Source organism: Hemitrygon akajei, chromosome 31 (assembly GCF_048418815.1).
Source record: "Hemitrygon akajei chromosome 31, sHemAka1.3, whole genome shotgun sequence".
Taxonomy (NCBI): domain Eukaryota; kingdom Metazoa; phylum Chordata; class Chondrichthyes; order Myliobatiformes; family Dasyatidae; genus Hemitrygon; species Hemitrygon akajei.
The window spans coordinates 22,257,166-22,273,135 of NC_133154.1; the positions used below are offsets into that span (position 1 = coordinate 22,257,166).

At 47.5% G+C, this 15,970-nt stretch overlaps 1 protein-coding gene across 3 annotated transcripts in view; it reads left to right on the top strand.

Annotated features, from left to right (window-relative positions):
* Positions 1-9,897, top strand: part of LOC140719119 (oxysterols receptor LXR-beta-like) — a 95,175-nt gene extending 85,278 nt beyond the window's left edge. For 2 of the 3 annotated variants that reach the window (XM_073033507.1, XM_073033506.1), the window contains 3 exons: positions 5,180-5,293; positions 7,123-7,217; positions 9,110-9,896. In XM_073033507.1, coding sequence (XP_072889608.1) covers positions 5,180-5,293; positions 7,123-7,217; positions 9,110-9,256 — 356 coding nt within the window. In that variant the 3' untranslated portion in view covers positions 9,257-9,896. Of the gene's footprint in view, positions 1-5,179; positions 5,294-7,122; positions 7,218-9,109 lie in introns of all 3 variants that reach the window. The other variant, XM_073033508.1, reaches the window with a different exon arrangement.
* The last annotated feature ends 6,073 nt before the right edge of the window (positions 9,898-15,970 follow it).

Below are 15,970 nucleotides of genomic sequence, written 5' to 3' on the forward strand. Positions count from 1 at the left end.
CTCGCTACCCAGCTCCATTGAATCACCATCTCCCCACCGGGACATGACCAATTCCCTCCAGTATCTTCTGTCTGTATCCCCCACTGAACAAAGGACCCAGCTCACATTCCAGAGCACCCGTTATCTCCAACCATAACCCAAACACTGCTTCCACAAAAAAGACCATTATGTTAGCAGTGAAATGTTTCCCAGGGTGTTACATTAGTTTTTATATTATAGATTAAATAAGGTGGCGGGGTGGAGATACGTCTCTACCAAAGGAGGTATAAGGAGCTCCTTCTCTCTGCTAGCCTGCAGGTGCCCCTTGGGCAAGGTGTAGCATCTGTTTATCTCCCCATCCGATCAGGGTCACGTGAAGCCACGGGAGCAGGTGGTGGATGGTCGTATGAGCAGCCGGTGCACATCACAAATCCCGGGTATCCGACCACTCTGACAGTCTCTGAAGGGTGTTGACAATGGCTGGGGTCACCCATCTTGTAAAGACATAGCCCCAGAAGAAGGCAATGGCAAACTAACTCTGTGGAAAAAAATTTGCCAAGAAGAACAATCATAGCCAAAGACCATGATCGCCCATGTCTTATGACACGGCGCGTAGTGATGATGATTTTGTTTAGCGTGTCGCACCAGACAGTCAGCCATTTTTGTCTGGCGCGTGGTGTCAGGATTGGTCTCCTTTCGGAGTAACCGGGTCACGATATGAACGTTCCTGACTTGGCCCTTTTTTTTTACGAGGCCGAGTGGCTAGCTCGACGCTCAACCCGGCACAGATGGAAAGCGTGCTCGGGGAGAAATGATGATGATGAGATTAAATTAGTCAAATGATTTTCAATTCCCCTGCTGAGAAGTGATGGATTCAAACACGTCCCAGTATCACTGAGTCTTGCAGTGCAAAAGGACTTCCATCAGTCACCAGATCTTTAGTTCTGGTTTAACACACATCACACTGGACGGGAGACGTAAGACATTGCAGACTCTGGAATCTGCAGCAGCAAACAATCTGCTGAAAGGAACTCGGCGGGTCAGGCAGCATCTGTGGTGGGAAGGAATTCAGGTCAAACCGTCCCCCCACCACAGATACTGCTCGACTTGCTGTGTTCCTCCAGCAGCTTGCTTTCTCTCAACACTAGAGGGTGCTGCTGTCCACAAAACTGGACACTTCTCAGGATAAACTCACCAGCGCTGGGAAACTTATTTGGGGCTTTTCAGGAAGCCGTACAAATTATGCTGAATCTTTTGACTGCAAAGATGAGCATGATTTAAAACATTATAAAATCTGTTTTTCATTATTTACTGAATGGCAGATGGAGTTCAGTCTGAAAAAGTGTGATGTGATTCACTCTGGAAAGTCAGACTTGAAGGCGGAGTACGAAGTTAATGGCAATGTAGAGGATCTTGAAGTCTATGTCCATAGATCCCTCAAAGTTGATAGGGTGGTTAAGAAGGCGTACGGTGATTTGACCTTCGTTAGTCGGGGGATCAGGTTAAGAGCTGTGAGCTCTATAAAACCTTGGTTAGAATAAATTTGGAGTACAGGTGTGTCCCCCTTTACAAACGTAGAGCGCTCCTATGAAACCTTTCTTAAGCCGAAATGGCGTAAAGCTAAGAGCCATTAATTTATATGGGAAAATTTTCGTAAAAGCGAAAATCCTCTTTGTAATGCGAAATCAGGTTGCTAATGTAGGTCTTTTGTAAAAGCGAAGTGATGTAAAGCAAACACTCGTAAAGCGGGGGACACCTGTATTATGTTTACCTCATTATAGGGAGGATGTGGAAGCTTTAGAGAGAGTGCAGAGGAGATTTACCGGGATGCTGTATGGACTAGAGAGCATGTCTAATGAGGAGAGGTTGAGTAAACCAGGGCTTTTCTCTCTGGAGTGTAGGAAGACGAGAGGTGACTTGACAGAGATGTGCAAGATGATAAGAGGCATAGATCGAGTGGACAGCCAGAGACTTTTTCCCAGGGTGGAAATAGCAAAAAATATCAGGGGTCATTATTTTAAGGTGGTTGGGGGAAAGTATAGGGTAGGGGATGTCAGAGGCAGGTTTTTTTACACAGAGTAGGAGATGCATTGAGTGTGCCGCTAGGGATGGTGGTGGAGGTAGATATATTAGGGACATTTGAGAGACAATTAGGGGCAACTAATAGGCACAAGAGATTCTGAAGATCTCAAGCAACGCACACAGATCGCTGGAGGAGCTCAGCAGGTCAGGCAGCATCCATGGAAAGGAATGAAGAGTGAACTCTTTGGGCTGATACCCTTCACCAGGGCAGAAAAGGAAAGGGAGAAGCCACAATAAGAATGGACCAGATGGGCCAAAGGGCCTGGTTCTGTGCTGTACTTTGATTCTATGACTCGAAGGAGGAGTGGAAGGAGTACAAGCTGGAAGGTGATAGGTGAAGCCAGGTGAGGGGCCAGGTAGGTGGTGGGGAGGTGAGAAGCTGGAAGGTGATAGGTGAAGCCAGGTAGGTGGGGGGGAGGTGAGAAGCTGGAAGGTGATAGGTGAAGCCAGGTAGGTGGGGGGGAGGTGAGAAGCTGGAAGGTGATAGGTGAAGCCAGGAGAGTGGGGGGGGGGGGGTGGTGAGAAGCTGGGAGGTGATAGGTGAAGCCAGGTGAGGGGCCAGGTAGGTGGGGGGGTGGTGAGAAGCTGGAAGGTGATAGGTGAAGCCAGGTGAGGGGCCAGGTAGGTCGGGGGGAGGAAGGTGAGAAGCTGGGAGGTGGTAGGTGGAAAAGGTAAAGGGCTGGAGAAGAAGGAATCTGATAGGAGAGCAGAGGGAAGAAGGAGAGACAGCAGATGGAAGTGATAGCAGGTGAAGAGAAGAGGTAAAGAGGGGAGCCAGGATTGAAGAAGAGAGAAGAGATGTATAATAGGCACATGGATGGAAGAACAAATGGAAGACTGTGGGAGGGAAAGGTTAGATTGAACTTGGAGCTGAGTTAAAGGTTGACATAACGTTGTGAGCCAAAGAGCCTGTAATGTTCTATGTCAACTTGATTGTTGTGTCCGAAAAATCCAGGAAATAATACCCTGTAAATCATAAATAAACAAGTCTGAATCTATATTGGCTCTTGAATCAGGAGGCATTGGGCTCCAGTGACTTACACACACAGACACACACACACACACTCACTGACCCAGCAGGGCTGCATCCATGTCAGAGATCCAATCTTTCACCTGCAATTTTTGTCCCCACGGACATCAGAAACGTCGCCTACACCCCCCACCCCCCCACCCTCCCTGCTACCTGATGAACTTCCTTTGTCTCCCTCCCAGCTCGGATGAAAAGAGTCTCTGATCTGTTTCTCTTCCCACTGATGCCACCAGACCTGCTGAGGATTTCCAACATCTGTTTAAAATATCTTTTTTGTTTGTTTGTAAGGGGCTGCCCAGCATTTTCCTTTTATGAAAAAGTTTATTGAAATGATTACAATATTGCAGTGATGCATTATACAATATACCATACTTCATAAATAGAGATAATGAAACATTACAGCACAGTACAGACCCTTCAGCCCACAATCTTGTGCCGACCTTTACACCTACCCCAAGATCAATCTAACCCTTCCTTACACATAGCCCTCCATTTTTCTATCATCCATGTGCCTACTTAAATGTCCCTCGTGTATTTGCCCCTAGCAGCCTGTCCACACACCCATCGCTCTCTTGTGAGTAAAAAAAAAACTGCTTCTGACATCTCCTGCTATACTTTCTTCCAGTCACCTTAAACTTATGCCCCCTTGTATTAGCCATTTCCGCCCAGGGGAAAATGTCTGAGGCTGTCCACCCTACCTCTGCCTCTTACCACCTTGTCACCTCTCATCCTTCGTCACCCCAAGAGAAAAGTACTAACGCCCTCAACATTTCCTCTTAAGAATGTTGATAATAATCATAATAATCACTTTATTTATTGAGCACTTTTCATACAGACAATGTAGTTCAAAGTGCTTTGCAATGGGATAAAGCACAAACATGAAAATAAAAAGATAAAAATTAAAATAAACATTAAAAGACAAAAAAAAGATGTTGGTTAAAAGCAAGGTTAAATAAGTGGTTTTGAGCTGGCATTTTAAAAGTGCCAACTGAGTCTGCATTCCTCACAGTTTTCCACAGTTTAGGAGTGTAGTTCAAAAACGCTGACTTGCCGATTATCTTTTGTGGGGGATTGTTTAGATTTAAGGGGTCCCTGAGCATTTGAGGACGATTGTAAAACAAAAGTAATTCTGCGATGTACTCTGGTCCCAGACCATTAAGAGGTTTAAAAACAAGTAGGATCTTTAAAATCAATTCTAAAAGGTACAGTTAGGACGGAGTTAGCAGAGTTCTAACAGTTAGCAGAGTTAGGACGGGAGTGATGTGCTCCCTAATCCTGGTTCTACTTAAAAGTCTCGCAACAGCGTTCCAAATGAGCTGAGGTTTGTCAGTCATTTGCTTTAGACATGCTCTCTAGTCCAGGCAAATCTCCTCTGCACCCTCTCTAAAGCTTCCATATCTTTAGATGACTTTTATACAGAAGTTTATTGAAATGATTACAAGTCAAGTCACTTTTATTGTCATTTTGACCACAACTGCTGGTACAGTACACAGTAAAAATGAGACAACCTTTTTCAGGACCATGGTGTTACACGACACAGTACAAAATCTAGACTGAACTACGTAAAAAAAAACACAACACAGAGAAAGCTACACCAGACTACAGACCTACCCAGGACTGCATAAAGTGCACAAAACACAGTGCAGGCATTACGATAAATAATAAACAGGACAATAGGGCAAGGTGTCAGTCCAGGCTTCGGGTATTGAGGATAATAATGTGCATTATTATACAATGTACAGGACTTTGTTAAACGCAGTATTTATAGTTATCACCTTCCACAATACACTCGAACTCCTGTGGTGCCCAGTGCTCCTGGAAATTCCCTCGTGTATCTGTGGACATGGTGTGCTCCTTCTCCAGGGACACCTGGGCATGAGCGTAACTCCGGAAGGTACTGCCCATTTGCACTGTCCAATGATTTTACAAGAGTGGGACTTCGAACAGGAGCAGCCGCATTGGGTGTGGTCTAGGTGGAATCCCTTCCTGACCCCTCCACTGTCCGGTGAACCAGAGCCCTGGGCGGAGGTACTGTGCGTTCTGGTTGGTGCGCTGACCTGGTCTGATGCCTCTCTCTCTCTCTTGCAGGGCTGCAGTTTGGGTTCATTAACCCGATCTTCGAGTTCTCGAAGGGCATGAGGAAGCTGCAGCTGGACGACGCCGAGTATGCACTGCTCATCGCCATCAACATCTTCTCTGCAGGTCACTTGCCTTCTTTTGGGGGAGGAAGTAACTCGTCCTTGTTTCAGATACGGGGCAAGTGGAGTTTAGAGGGCTCAGAGAGCAGTACACCCTTCAGCCCACCGAGTCTGTACTTGACCACGATGCCAAATCGAACTAATCCTATCTGCTGGCACGTGGTCTGTATCATTTCATTAACTGAGAGACAGTGCAGATTAGCCTAATCACGGGACAATTTACAATGACCAGTTAACCTACCGACCGGCACGTCTTTGGACTGTGGGAGGAAACCAGGGCGGTCATGGGGACAACGTACAAACTCCTTACGGGCAGCGGCAGGAGTTGAACCCGGGTTGTTGGTACTGTAAAGCATGGCGCTGACCACTGCACTACCGTGCCACCCCTGCTGGTATCTGTGCCCCCCCGAATGACCAAGAGCCGCTGCCATCGCTGCTTCCGCCGGCCCGGGAAGGGTGTTCCAGGCGCCTACCGGACTTCCGCTTCTCACCTCGAAGCGGTTATTTCACGTTTCCGTCCTGAGTGATAGAGTCTGACTGTGCACCCTGTCCAGCTCTCATCATCTCAGCCTCTGTGGTTACAATAACAGGCTCGAGCCCAGGACCGATTAACCTTCACCAGGAAACAGCCCGGGTTTGTCCAACCTCTCCTTATCGCACGTCCCCTCTCATCCAGGCAGCGTGTAGGTGACCCTCTTCTACACCCTCTCCATAGCCCCCACATCCTTTCTGTAATGGGGTGGCCTGACTTGTCTCATACAGCTTCAACGTGATTTCCTGACCAATGGAGGCAAGCTTGCTCTATGCCAAACTCCCTCTCTACTTGTGTTAGGGAGTCATAGAGCACTACTGGCCCTTCGGCCCATCAAGTCCATGCTGTTCAGGGAGCTGACAATACAATTTACCTCTACGTCTGGTCCTACTGTGAGCATGTTTCACCTTGTCGGAGGTTGGGGCAAAGGATTTGGGATTGGGATCAGGAAATCCCAAATCCTGGGGTAAAGAGATCCCAGTACATCTCTTTCTCCTAGCATTTGCTCATAACCCCAAATTCCTCATTCCAGTCTCCAGCAAAGTGAAACACCGTCACAGCAGAAGCTGCAGTTTGCCTTGGAGCAGGGAAAACCTGACAGGGGTGTTTAGAAGACCGACCAGAAGATAGAGGAGCAGAATTAGACCATTTGGCCCATCACATCTGCTGTACCATCCCATCATGGCTGATTTATTATCCCTCTCAACCCCATTCTCCTGCCTTCTCCCTGTAACCCTTAACGCCCTTACTAATCAAGAACCTATCAACCTCTGCTTTAAATATACCCAATGACTTGTCCTCCATGTTTGCCTCTGGCAATGAATTCCACGGATTCACCACTCTCCTCAGGAAATTCCTCCTCACCTCTGTTCTAAAGGGACGTCCTTTTGATGCTCCAGAGCTCTGAGTTACAGTTGGTGCCAGACTTTATAGGATGACCTTGGGGAGCTGGACATTAGATGTTTGAACAGTTTTATTTGGAAAATATTTATTATTTGAAGGTATAGCACGATAACAGGCCCTCCCAACCCGACAAGTCCATACCACCCAATCACACCCATGTGATCAATTAACCTATGAACCCGTGCATCTTTGGAATGTGTGAGGAATCCGGAGCATCCGGAGGAAATCTACACGGTCACGGGAGTACGTGCAGACTCCCTACAGGCAGTGGCGGGAATTGAACCCGGGTCTCTTAACTGCTTCGCCGCCACGCTGCCCTTTATTAAGATGCACAAACTTGGGAGGTAAGAGAGAAAGCCATTATTCCCCAAGTGAATGTGGGATTCCCGTCTCCGCAGATCGGCCCAACGTTCAAGACCACGAGTTGGTGGAGAGACTCCAGCAGCCATACGTCGAAGCACTTCATTCGTACTTGCAGATCAAGCGACCAAAGGTGAGCCAAAGGCCGGGGGTGGGGGGGGTGGGGGGGGGGGTTGCCCCTCCTGGCCTCGGAACAGCGTCGTACTTCCAGCACTTGGCTGACTCCAGCCTCTGTGGGGATGTGATCGGGCCACCGTTACCTGTCTGTTGGTTATCTTGGCAAATTTGAACCTAGACACAGAACAGTGCAGGCTCTTTGACCCATGAGGATCTTATTATTGTCACAGTGCTGAGGGGCAGTGAAACGCCTTGTTTTGTCTCCCATCTGTACAGATCACTTCATTACGTTGAGATAGTACAAGCGAAGAGCAATAACTATGCAGAATAAAGTGCTGATTGTGCCGATAGCCAGAGGCTTTCCCCAGGGTTGAAATGGCTAACACGAGGGGGCATAGTTTTAAGGAACAAGGGGGACGTCAGAGGTAAGCTTTTCACGCAGAGAGTGGTGGGTGCGTGGAGTGCTCTGCCAGCGACGGATACAACAGGTTCTTTATGAGACTCTTTTGATAGGTACATGGAGCTTAGGGAAGTACAGGGCTGTGCAGAAGGGAAATTCTAGGCAGCTTCTAGAGTAGGTTACATGGTCAGCACAACATTGTGGGCCGAAGGGCCTGTAACGTGCTGTAGATTTCTAAGTATCAGTGTTTAAAGCGTAACACAAAGTGCAGTGCAAGCAGATGACAAGGTGCAAGAGCATAGTGAGGTGCTGAGGTCGAGAATCCTTCTCATCATACTATAGTTCAAAGTAAGTTTATTCTCGAAGGTCATACGTGTCACCATACACCGCCCTGAGACTCGTTTTCCTCACGCGCAGTAAATCCAAGAACCATGGTAGGCGGACAAACAACCAACGTGCAAAAGACAACAAACCGTGCAAATGTAAAAGAAAAATAAATAATGATATGAATAAATAAATAAGCAATAAATATCAAGAACATGAGATGAAGAGTCCTTGAAAGTGAGTCCATAGGTTGTGGGGACATTTCAGTGATGGGGGCAAGTGAAATTGAGTGAGGTTATCCACACTGGTTCAAGAGCGTGATGTTTCAGGGGGTAATAACTGTTCCTGAACCTGGTGGTGTTGAGTCCTGGGGCTACTGTACCTCCTTCCCAATGGCAGCAACGAGAAGAGAGCATGGCCTGGGTGGTTGGGGTCCTTGAACGAGGACGCTGCTTTCCTGCAACAGGACTTCGTGTGGATGTGATGGGCTTTACCCGTGATGGACTGGGCCGTATCCACTGCTTTTTGTAGGATACGCCATTCAAGGGCATTGGCGTTTCCATACCAGGCTGTGATGCAACCAGTCCGTATACTCTCCACCACACTTTTAAAGAAGTTTGTCAGAGATTTAGGTGCCATGCCAAAGCTTCGCCAACTTCTAAGGAAGTAGAAGCGATGCTGTGCTTCCTTTGTAATGGCACTTGCGTGCTGGACCCTGAGCAGGTCCTCCAAAATGATAACACCAATGAATTTAAAGTTGCTCACCCTCTCCATCTCTGATCCCCAACGAGGACTGGCTCATGGACCTCCCGTTTAATATAGGATCATTCGGTAGTCTTATATCAGCTGTCCTTGAGCCTGGTGGTACGAACTTTCGGGCTGTTGTATCGTCTGCCTGACAAGGGTGGAGAAGAAGGAAGAATGTCTGGGGGGTGGGTGGGGTATCAAGCCATTGGGTATACTTAAAGCGAAGGTTGATAGGTTGTTGATTAGTAAGGGCATCAAAGGTTGCACACTTGTACATTTCCTCTGTTCTCTTTCCAGTTTAAAGGCGGCACCTTTTACGGCCAGTAACTCAAACCACTCTGTGACTGTATTTGTGACCTAAATGAAACAGCCCATTTCAATCTACCTTGAACTTCTTGCCCATCAGTAATCTCTACCTGGTCTTTCTCACGTTGCAGGACCACCTGATGTTCCCTCGCATGCTGATGAAGCTGGTCAGCCTCCGGACGCTGAGCAGTGTCCACTCTGAGCAGGTCTTTGCCCTCCGGCTGCAGGACAAGAAGCTGCCACCCCTGCTCTCCGAGATCTGGGATGTTCACGAGTGAAAGAGGACAATGCCGTGAGCTGGAGTGGAGAGGAGGGCAGCGGATGTTTCTTTCCAAAACTAGAAATGGAACTGAGAAAGATATATTAAAAAAAATAGCCTGGCTTTTTTAAAAAAAACTAAAATTGAAAAGGAAAAAATTACAAGACGGTCTGACCAACATGGGGGAAGGGCGGATTGTTGAACTCTCACAACTATTGAACTCACATCGTGAACACAGGACACGATGGCTGAATGGGGTGGAGGTGTCCATTGCTGCACTTCCTGAACTGAGCTCCAGTCCTCCCCAGAGCAGGGGTATCGTTACCCCCCTCAACTACCGTTGTTTAACGTGCATTGTTTGTCAAGTCCCGCCCCAGAAAAATTTTAACTGATTATTTGGGAGATATGTTTTGCCCAATAATATATATGTGAAGTTCAATGTTTTTTTTAATGAGCTAATTTTCGACTTAGATCAAACTCAATCCGGAACTCGACATTGGTTGTAGGTGTGTGTGTGTGTGTGTGTGTGTGTGTGTGTGTGTGTGTGTGTGTGTGTGTGTGTGTGTGTGTGTGTGTGTGTGTGTGTGTGTGTGTGTGTGTGTGTGTGAAGTAACCATGTGTGAGAGAGAGAGACTCTGTGTGTGTGTGTGTGTGTCTTAAGTAACCATGTGTGAGAGAGACTGTGTGTGAGAGAGAGAGAGAGACTCTGTGTGTGTGTGTGTGTGTGTGTGTGTGAGAGAGAGACTGTGTGTGTGAGAGAGAGACTGTGTGTGAGAGAGAGAGAGACTCTGTATGTGTGTGTGTGTGTCTTAAGTAACCATGTGTGAGAGAGACTGTGTGTGAGAGAGAGAGAGACTCTGTGTGTGTGTGTGTGTGTGTGAGAGAGAGACTGTGTGTGAGAGAGAGAGAGAGACTCTGTATGTGTGTGAGAGAGAGAGTGTGTGTGTGTGTGTGTGTGTGAGAGAGAGGGAGAACGAGACTCTGTGTGTGTGAGAGCGATTTGCATGCGTAAGTATTTTCTCCTGCAAGTTTGGTCTGTGCTCTATGAAGGGAATAGATGTACATCAGCCTATGTATTACAGAGAAGAAACCTATTTAGTTTTATAACAGACGTAAGCACTACACCCTGTTGGTATTGATAGCTGAAGCAATGAATTGTTGATCAGTGGTGCGTCTCCCAGGAGTCTGATAATAATCCAGATATTCACTGCTTGTTGTGTTACTGGGGCATGAAAGTCATTTTCTCTCAAGGAATCAACCTAATCAGGGGCCTGTGGATGTAGATGTTTTGTATTTTTCTTGCTTAGATATCCATGATACCTAGGACGGTGTGCATTTGGCTAATAAACCAGATCTGGTTTGGATGCCCGATTGCATCCCGAATGCACCGAGTCACCACATTTTCCCCGGATATTTATCTGCTTCAAGTTTGGGAATGCATCTCCCAACTTCTCCTCATCTCCCCCCACACCCCTCCCTGTCTCTGTGCAGTGGGGACAGGGGTACAGGCTGCTTACCGCTGCAATATCCCCCCCCCCCCCAGCTCGATGTCAGGTGCCACCTTGCTGCTGAAAACATTTTAACATAATTTTTAAAAAAAAAAATTAGATCTATGTTTTCAACAAATATTCTTTGTCAACCTTTTCATCACTGGCTTCAAGTAAGAATCAGTGATCACCGTGTGTGTATGAACAGCAAGAAACTGTTATTTCATACCCGCCACCTGCTACTTCTTGCCCACTTCTGGGGGTCTCCCGTTAACTGGTTACAGACCAGCCATGATCTAATCCACCAATCTGGTGGTAAAATCGCCCAAGGTACTTCCTCTTTGCATAAGTAACACTTTACAGCCCCAGGAATCGGGGTTTGATTCCCATCGCTGTCTGTAAGGAGTCTGTACATTCTCCCCGTGACCGCGTGGGTTTCCTTCGGGTGCTCCAGTTTCCTCCCACATACGGGTTGGGGTTAGTGAGTCATGGGCATGCAATGTTGGTGCCAATTGTGGGCTGCCCCCAGCACAAACTCAGACTGTGTTGGTTAACACCTTTCACGGTGTTTCAACGTACGTGTGACAAAGCTAATCTGCTAATCTTTACCTTTAGAGGCAGCGTTTCCCCTTTCTTACCCGCGATGTTGCCCCAGTTCACCCCCCATCCCTATCTAAAGTTTTCCTGTGGACAGGAAGTCACATGGTGGGGGTGGGAGCCCTGGAAGCTGTCTGATATGACAGCTAATCTACCCTGACCGAGTGTCCTTGAGGTACGCCTTTGCCCAGCATACGCACATTCCTGCCACAACCACCAGGCAGCGATAGTGAGCACAGACCCTTTCTCCCATTGTCCTCGATACCAGACCCAGCTTCTCGGACAATTCCGCTTGGGCTGGGGATCGGGTTCCAGACCACCAGAACATCTATCATCAGCTCAGATCACCCCGCCCCCCGATTCTTACCCACATCCTCTTCCACAAGGACCCAGATGTTCAGTGGCTTTCAGAATCACACAACAGTGATTAGGGGGTCCAATTCAGATGCTGTTTGTATTGTAACTCTTGTTGGGGTTAGGGAGGTGGAGTGGGCGTTGGGAATAGATACGCCTGAGAGGGCAGGCTGGTAAACCTGCTCCCAGGCCCCATCCAATACTGTACTTTTGCATTGTTGTCCCTAGACTGAACCTTTAGTTGGAGGCTAATCGTTTTCCTTTACAACTTCCAGTTTGGGAAAGCACTTTAGAATTAAATAAAATTATCACAAGTTTACTTGTTACTTTGGAGGTTCTTGATCGTAGCTTCGACTGTAATTCTCCTCGCGCAGACCGGAGTGCGATTTTACCACTTGGACTGTCACCTGGCTCTGAGAGTTGGTAAAAGTTTTCGAGTTAGTGGAAGATTTTCCAGCTTCCAGCAGGTTCCGTTTTATGGCATGGCAGGAGCATAGAACTTTGAACATTACAGCACCGTGTAGACCTTTAGTCCACAATATTGTGCTGACCTTTTACAATCAAGCCAACCCTTCCCTCCTACATAGCCCTTCATCATTTTATCATCCACGTGCCTACCTAAGAGCTTCTTAAATATCCTTTGACCATCACCCCGGCAGGGTGTTGCACTCAGTGTAAAGAACTTACCATTGTCATTCCCCTCCACCCTATACTTTCTCCAATCACCTTAAAGTTATACCCTTCATATTAGACATTTCCACCCTGGGGAAAAGTCTCTGGCTGTCCACTCAGATCTATGCCTCATATCGTCTTCTACACCTCTATCACGTTGCCTCTCATCCTCCTTCACTCCAAAGGGAAAAGCCCAAGCTCGCTCAACCTATCCCCCAAGACGTAACCTCTTGCTGACCACAGCCAGTGTGTAATGTCTCCAACGCCAAGCAACGTCTTGAGTGCTTAGCCTGCACTATGAAGAGACAATGGGTCGGTGGAGTTACTGACCTGGGGGCAAGCCTGGGCCAAAGTCAAAGTGGAGATTACTGTCATCTGCACAGGTGCGATACGAAACACAGCAGGGTCACGGATCTATTTTATTCACCCAATGTTATTTCACGTTCGTTAGTTCCTCTCCGTGCCTTGTGGCACACCGGGCAGAAAGCTTGCCATTTCCTTATGGATTTTGTCTGTTTTTTTGTGAGGCCGAGTTGCTCGTTCAGGTGGAAAGCGTGCAAGGAGCCGGCTGGATTCGAACCCGGGATCACTTGCCTCAAAATCTGGTGCTGATGTCCTCCTCCTTCAAGGAATGGGGTTTCCCTTCCTCCACTATTGCTGCTGCGCTCATCCACATCTCCTCCATTTCCCAAACATCGGCACACTCTCCATCTTCCCACTGCCCTGTCAGGGATAGAATTCCTCTTGTCTTCACCTACCATGCACGAGCCTCCGCATTCAGCAGATCATCCTCTACAACTTCCACCCTCTTCAATTGGACACTACCACCAAATATATCTTTACCTCACTACCCCCCCCCCCACAAACTAAGATAAAGTTAAGTTTATTATCATCTGCACAAGTACACAAGGCATTTGATAAGGTACCCCATGCAAGGCTTATTGAGAAAGTAAGGAGGCATGGGATCCAAGGGGACATTGCCTTGTGGATCCAGAACTGGCTTGCCCACAGAAGGCAAAGAGTGGTTGTAGACGGGTCATATTCTGCATGGAGGTCGGTCACCAGTGGGGTGCCTCAGGGATCTGTTCTGGGACCCTTACTCTTTGTGATTTTTATAAATGACCTGGATGAAGAAGTGGAGGGATGGGTTAGTAAGTTTGCTGATGACACAAAGGTTGGAGGTGTGGATAGTGTGGTGGGCTGTCAGAGGTTACAGCAGGACATTGACAGGATGCAAAACTGGGCTGAGAAGTGATAGAGTTCAACCCAGATAAGTGTGAAGTGGTTCATTTTGGTAGGTCAAATATGATGGCAGAATATAGTATTAATGGTAAGACTCTTGGCAGTGTGGAGGATCAGAGGGATCTTGGGATCCGAGTCCATAGGACACTCAAAGCAGCTGCACAGGTTGACTCTGTGGTTAAGAAGGCGTACGGTGTATTGGCCTTCATCAATCGTGGAATTGAATTTATAGCTGAGAGGTAATGTTGCTGCTATATAGGATCCTGGTCAGACCCCACTTGGAGTACTGTGCTCAGTTCTGGTCACCTCACTACAGGAAGAATGTGGAAGCCATAGAAAAGGTGCAGAGGAGATTTACAAGGATGTTGCCTGGATTGGGGAGCATACCTTATGAGAATAGGTTGAGTGAACTCAGCCTTTTCTCCTTGGAGCGACGGAGGATGAGAGCTGACCTGATAGAGGTGTACAAGATGATGAGAGGCTTTGATCATGTGGATAGTCAGAGGCTTTTTCCCAGGGCTGAAATGGTTGCCACAATGGGACACAGGTTTAAGGTGCTGGCGAGTAGGTACAGAGGAGAGATGTCGGTTAAGTTTTTTACGCAGAGAGTGGTGAGTGCGTGGAATGGGCTGCTGGCAATGGTGGTGGAGGTGGATATGATAGGGTTTTTTAAGAGGCTTTTAGATACGTACATGGAGCTTAGTAAAATAGAGGGCTATAGGTAAGTCTAGTAATTTCTAAGGTAGGGACATGTTCAGCACAACTTTGTGGGCCGAAGGGCCTGTATTGTGCTGTAGGTTTTCTATGTCTATGTACCCATTAGGTGCAGTGACCCCCTTACTCTACAGCAGTGTCACAGGCACAGCATCAGGATCAACGATCAATGTTATTCTCTTACAGTACTGCGCAAAAGCCTTAGATGCACATATATAGCTCGGCTGCCGAAGACGTTGGCACAGTACTGTAGTTGTCAGCGTGGAGCGTAAAGTGAGTTTGTAAATCTGGCGGGAGCAAAGGATGTTGGGAATAGTGAGGGTGGAGTGCCGCGGGAAGGGTGTGGGACAGGTGGCAGAGAAGGAGTGCCAGGGTGGGGGGGGGGGGGTGGCGTGGGTGCAGACACACCCAGTCCTGAGACACCAGGCGAGGTCATTTGATTGCAAACAATCATTACAGAATGTCTCTCCGATGCTTCCCACACCCTCCCCTCTCCCTTCCCCTTTTCCCAACCAGGATTCCCCTCTCCCTGCCCCCTTCCCACTCTCAGTCCACAATAGAGACCCGTATCAGAATCAGGTTTATCATCACTCACATGTCATGAATTTTATTTTGTGGCGGCAGTACAGTGCAATGCATAAAATTACTACAGTACTCTGCACTTCAATGTCAAAGTAAATCTATTGTCAAAGCACATCACCACATGCTGCCCTGAGGTTAATTTTCTTGCAAAAGCATTCACAGTTGAACAAATACCATAGCGTTGATGAAAAAACTACACACAAAGACTGAGAAGCATCCAATGTGCAAAAGAAGACCAACAGGGCCATAAATAAAAATATAACTGATACTGGGAAGGTGAGCCGTCGAGTCCCTGAAAGCGAGTGTGTAGGTTGTGGAATCACCTCAGAGTTGAGGTGAGTGACGTAGGAGCCTGAGGGTTGCCGGGTGATAGCTGTTCCTGGCGGTGTGGGACCCAAGGCCTCTGTGCCTCCTTCCTGATGGCTGCAGCGAGAAGAGGGCACGGCCTGGACGGTGGGGGGTCCCTGATGATGGACGCTGCTGTCTTGTGTCAGTGCTCCTTGTAGGTGTGCTCAACGGTAGGCAGGGGCTTACCTGTCATTGACATGTTTTAGGAATTTGCTGTGGTGTGTCGGCAGGTCATACAACAGAAAACAACATCCAGCAAATATAAAAATTTAGAAGTTAAAGTCCAGATATCGAATAAAAAGTACCAAGTATTTACAATGCAAAGGCCTTTATAAAGAGTGGTTTAAAGTGTTTTCAGGGCAGTGACTGAAGTAATAGATTGTGGGGGGGGGGGGGGGTTAACTGGAATGGTTGATCAGATTAACTGCCTGTGGGAGTAAAGTGAATTTTTTTTGTTTTAATAGCCTTGTAGTGCTTTCCAGAGGGAGGGGACAGCTTACTGGGAGGATAATGTCCACAATGACTTTATTTGCCTGCTTCCTTGTTCCACAACTTACAATTTCTTCCATAGTTGACGTAAAACAATAACAGAAGGCAGAGTAAGGTGTCTAGTCAGGCGGCTGGGTTCTGTGAGATGAGGTGAAAGCCCAGCCAAAGATCTGTGCACACCCTGACAATTTACCTTGCAGCTCCGCATTCTAGTTCAAGAAAAAGATAAACTTTATTTCTCACATACG